Below are 5,189 nucleotides of genomic sequence, written 5' to 3'. Positions count from 1 at the left end.
TGATTAGACACATTATTATTATTTTTAATAAAATTTTAACAAATTTTATTGTAGGTCTAAATAAATTAAACTAGTAGTTCCTTTTACAGAAAAATATATTCGCCTAAAAACTTTAAAATAATAAAAAATTGTTAATTACCAAAATATTTAATTTATAATATTTAAAAATTAATTTAAATATTTACTCAAATTATATAAAATACTTTATTCAAATGAGAATATTCATGAAGATGTAAACCAAGCACACACAACAAACAAAATCCTACGTTCCAATTCTGTCGCACAAACTAATGTAATCTGTATGACTAACTAACATCCACCCTTATCATCCAACTGTTATGACTATATGCTAGATATTCACAACTAAATCACAAGACCAAAGCCAGAGATAGTTGTCTCATCTATTTGATCAATCACCGTTCTTACCATTATACACAGAAAATCTAATACCATGTGCAATCTGTTGTTTGCTTCCTCTAATACCATGTGTAATGTGTCAAATTATTGAATTAATGAGTCATTGGTTAGTGATTGGTTGAACCGATTGATCCAATCTTATGTAAATAAAAAATAAAATATAGTAAAAAATTTAGATTTAAAAATTTAAAATACATATATTTACTAATATTTTAAAAATATCTAGTTATTCTAAACAATATGAAACAGAAATAATAAGTATTTTATTAATTTTATTCTATCATAAATATTTTTATTTTTTATATTAAAATAATTATTATTTTTGAATTTTAATAATTTATTAATTAGTTTATATCTATTATACTATTATATACTACAACTATTTATTAAAAAATAATATTAATAGATATTATATAATTATGAAAAGAAAATAATAAATGAGTTTATAATTACTATTAAATAAAAATATAATTAATTTAAAAATGAATGAGCTTATAATTAAAATTAAAATAAATTAAATAAAACTAAATTATTTGCTAAAAGATACCAATATATATTTTAATTTGCATATATAATAAGGTGCCTTCTGTGGTGGCCAAGTTTTGTGGTGGCTAAGGTGACCACAACCAATTATTTGTAGCCATTTGGCATTTGAAAAAGTGTTGCTTAAAGGGAAAATGTTACCCTTGATCGTTATCTTGGCTCTGATACCAATTTTTTCATTACCATTTAAAAATTCTGTTTTAATTTTTGCAAATAAAAATTCTATTTTGCTCATATTAGAAAATTTAATTTTTAAAATATCTTTCTTGAGTTGGATTTGCATTATTAAATTCTTCTATTTCTTTTAACAACTTTTTTATTTCTTTTGTTATACATTCTATACAATTTTTACAGAATTGTTCTACTTCTTCTCTATTTCTTGTGTAAATTTTACTATTCTGTAATCTTACTTCATAATATCTTTTTTGACTTTTCTGAAGATCTAAATCATTTTTTAAATCTTGTAATGTTTGATTTGCTAAACCGGGCATTTTATATGTTTTTTTTTTTAGATTATGGGATTTTGTAAAGGTGATAAAGGTACTTGTAATTCTTGTTCAGATTCAATTTATATTTGTTCTAGGGGTTCAACCTGTAGAGGTTGTATAACTTGAATATTTTGAACATGTATTCTTGATTCAAAAGCTTGTAATGCAATCATATTTTGTATGTGAAGATAATGCAATCTACGAGCACGATAAATCTGTTTATTTTTGATATTTTCTTTTAGATTTTTGATTGATTTTTTAGTTTTAAAACGTTGTATTAATTTTCTTGTTTTAATTATCTTTTTATTTACCCTTTTGATTTCTGCTTCTAAATCTGAAGATTCAGTTGTCAAATTTTTTATTTTCATGGCTATAGCCATTATTCTTGTTTTCATATTTCTTTTAATTGTTTTTAAAGAGATAAGACTTTTTTGAAAATCTTTCATATTAAAATTTCTGCATCTTCTGCCATAGCTTCATTGTTATTTTCTAAAGATTCTATTATTCTTTCCAGATTTTCGACTTCTTTTTTCAGATTATTATAAAGTAATACTAGAACTTCGAAAGCTCTTTGATTTATTTCAGAAAACCTTAAATATGTTAAATGATTTTCTCTTTCAAAGAGTTCTTGTTTCTTATTTTGATAAGACACATATATTTCTTCTTTATTTATTGTCATAGCTTATTTTTTAAAGTTTCATTTAAAGTTTCAATCTTTTTTGTTAATTCTCTTACTTCAGAATCTTTGTCATCATTTTTTAAATGGGATAGACTTAAAGGACTATTGATTTTAGATTCTCTTATTCTAAAACTAGAGGAATACGATTTTCTTGATGGTTCTCTTAATAATAAAACTGATTTTTCAATAGGCTTGCGTTTTGGTGTTTCAGTTTTAACAACCTTTTAGAATAAATCATCAATATAAATTCCTTCTTTGTTTTTAAATTCTATACTATGATGACTATTGGTTAATGCATAGTTTATTGCATATGTAATTGAAAAAGGTTCGTCGTTTTGTTCCATTAAACTTTGTCTATGAAACTTATAAGCTAAGCTTATGGATCTATCAAAATTCTTTGTTGATAAGGGGATAGCATATCCAATATGGGTATTAAATTTAACATTTACATTTGCCAAATTTCCATGAATAATTCCAATTATTTGATCTGTGGGATCAATAATTCTTTTATCACAAATTGCTAAACTTATTGGTGAATTAATTCCTTTCATATATGTTGATTTTACTAAAACTTGGATAGTACTAATATGAATCCATCCAATCTTAGATCTTTTTTGTTGATCTTTAATTTTCTTTATTTGTTCGTTTATTTGTTCTTCATCTATTAGAGCTATTTCAAGTTCTCCATTAGCAGATTCTATTTTTACAGGTGCTTCAAACTGCATTTTTCCATAATATATTATGTTTTTTCTATTAAAAATTTCTTTTAAAAAGCTTTGTTTAAAATTCTCATTTGCTTTGAGATCTAGTTCTGATTTTAAAATAGCTTGTTTTTCATTATCAAGTAAAGCAGTTATTTTATAATAATCAGATTCTTCAGTTATTTCCAAATCTTCTAAATAATTCATGAAAAGATTAAGATAAGGATGTTTCTTTTCCCACGTGGGTGGGGTCTTCAGCATTGTTGCTTTCTTCAGACATTTCTGAGGTGCATAGCTGGCACCTATGGTCCTCTTTGTCTTTCAGTAAATGGCATAGATTCCTCCTTATCCCGTCAGGAAGTTTTTCCAGTAATCCAGAGAAGTTGTAAAATGCTGATTCAAAATCCACTAGGAGTCTCATTTCTCTTGATTCAATTTGGTTTCTTTTACTAGAAACAATTAAAGTGTTTCTGCTTTTGTAGTTTATTCTTGTTCTGGATTCTTTGTTTATTTTTTGGGCTCTTTCGAAGACTCTTGCCAATGTGCTAGCCAATCTACCTTCGTCACTGTAAATTGATAGATCTTGAACTTGTTCAATTGGTTGAAAGTCTCCTGGGAAGACTGACATGAAAACTACTTGAAATGCTGGGATCAAACATTCTCCTTCTTCATTGAAGATTGGCTGACTACTTGTGAATTTTAGGGATATATCCCTTGGTTCTCTTGTATCAATCATATTTTTAAACTTTTTCACTGCATCTATAAAACCTGCAGGAAATTCTTTAATGATATTTAAATTGTCAAAAATTAAGATCGTATCAATTAATCCATATTGGAAAAACTGATATGTATCAGAGGGTGAAGCCTCTGGGAAGATTACCAGCTTTGTTAGCTGTTCTTTGTTAATGGGATAATATCCCAATGTTGCTCTTTTGTCTAGAGTCCAGTTTAAGACTAGATTTAAGGTTTCTCTACAGTTTGATCTGCAGACCCTTTTCTTGTCATTTATTTCAGCTCTTGTAGGAATATTTTTCATTAGTCCAGTCCTTTGGGCTTGGGCTGTTCTTTGGATTTGGACTGGAGCTTTTTCTGCTCTTTTTAAAATCTGCTCTGGATGGAGCACTTCATATTCTCTGAGGGATTCTTTTGCTTCTTCTATTGTCAAGAATCCTCCCTTGTGAATAGTTCTGGGTTGATGAGTAAATGGGGCTGCTTTGGCCCAATCGTCATAGACTCCTTTCATTGGGCCATTGTAGATGACATAATATTTTTTGTCCTGAGTTGATTTTTTAACTATTTCTGCCAGAGTTTTATTTTCAGGGATTTTTTCAGAAAAAATTAGTTTTGATTGTGGCTGGTCCACCACGCTTAGCTGGCTGAACTCTGATGGTGTTGTCAGCATTGGTATTGAAGTGGGTAATGTTGCTTGTTGGGTTACTTTCATTGCTTCCATGGCCTTCTTGATGGATTGAATTTGAGCTCTTAGCTGCTGACAGTGATTGCACTTTTCAAGCTCTTGTTCAAGCTTCTGGATTTCTTGATTCATTGTGTTGATAATGAACTCCATTCTCTTGTCAATGTATCTGCAATAATATTTTTATTTCCTTTAATGTACTCAATTTTTATCGGATATTGTAATAAAAACATTTGCCATCTTACCAGACGACCCTGATTATAATCAGATTGTAAATTATATCTAATAAAACCTGTTAAATAACTTGAGTCTGTACGTAAAGTAAATTCCTTTGGAAGTAAATCAATCCTCCATTTCTTAATAGTTTTTATTGCTGCTAGAGTTTCTTTTTCATGGGTAGTATACCTCTGTTCTGTTGGTGTAAATGTTCCAGAAATATATCTGCATAGTAGTTCCTTTGAGGAATGTTTAGAATCTAGTGATTCTTTTTCTTTGTTCAAGCTTTTTTCAGCTTTTTTAGCTTTTAGACAGCCTGACCAGGTCTTGTCTGAAGCATCTGTTTCTACTATTAAATAGTCATCTTCTTCTGGAATATAAAGTTCTGGAAGATTTTTACAAAGTTCTTTAATTTTTTGAATCTGCAGGCTATCCTTTTCTTCCCATTTCCAAATCTTTTTTATACTTATTTTTGAAAATAAGTTTTTAGTATAATCTGTTATATTCTTTAAAAATCCTTGATCAGAAATATAATTTATGCATCCTAAAAATCTTTGTAATTGCTTTCTGTCTTCCATTTTATCAGGAAATAAATCTACTTTTTCTAATACATTTGGTTGAAGTTTTAACTTCCCTTCAGTAGATAGAATTAATCCAAGAAATTCTATTTCTTGTTTTGCTAGCTTAGCTTTCTTTTTACTAAGGACTAAACCTTTTTCCTTACATCTTTC

The 5,189-nt window shown here is 27.8% G+C and overlaps 1 protein-coding gene across 1 annotated transcript; it reads right to left on the bottom strand.

Moving 5' to 3' along the window:
• Nucleotides 1-3,042: 3,042 nt before the first annotated feature.
• Nucleotides 3,043-4,374, bottom strand: LOC107464322 (uncharacterized). The gene has a single exon (XM_016083252.1). The coding sequence runs from the start codon at nucleotides 4,372-4,374 to the stop codon at nucleotides 3,043-3,045; it is 1,332 nt and encodes a 443-aa protein (XP_015938738.1).
• Between the last annotated feature and the right edge of the window lie 815 nt (nucleotides 4,375-5,189).

This window comes from Arachis duranensis, chromosome 9 (assembly GCF_000817695.3).
Source record: "Arachis duranensis cultivar V14167 chromosome 9, aradu.V14167.gnm2.J7QH, whole genome shotgun sequence".
Taxonomy (NCBI): Eukaryota; Viridiplantae; Streptophyta; class Magnoliopsida; order Fabales; family Fabaceae; genus Arachis; species Arachis duranensis.
The sequence above is the reverse complement of the archived record's forward strand: the minus strand, read 5'-3'. Positions and strand labels throughout refer to the sequence as shown.

Excerpts from the sequence above, each read along its gene's own strand:
- LOC107464322 (XM_016083252.1), bottom strand. The coding sequence starts at position 4,374 with ATGAATCAAGAAATCCAGAAGCTTGAACAAGAGCTTGAAAAGTGCAAT.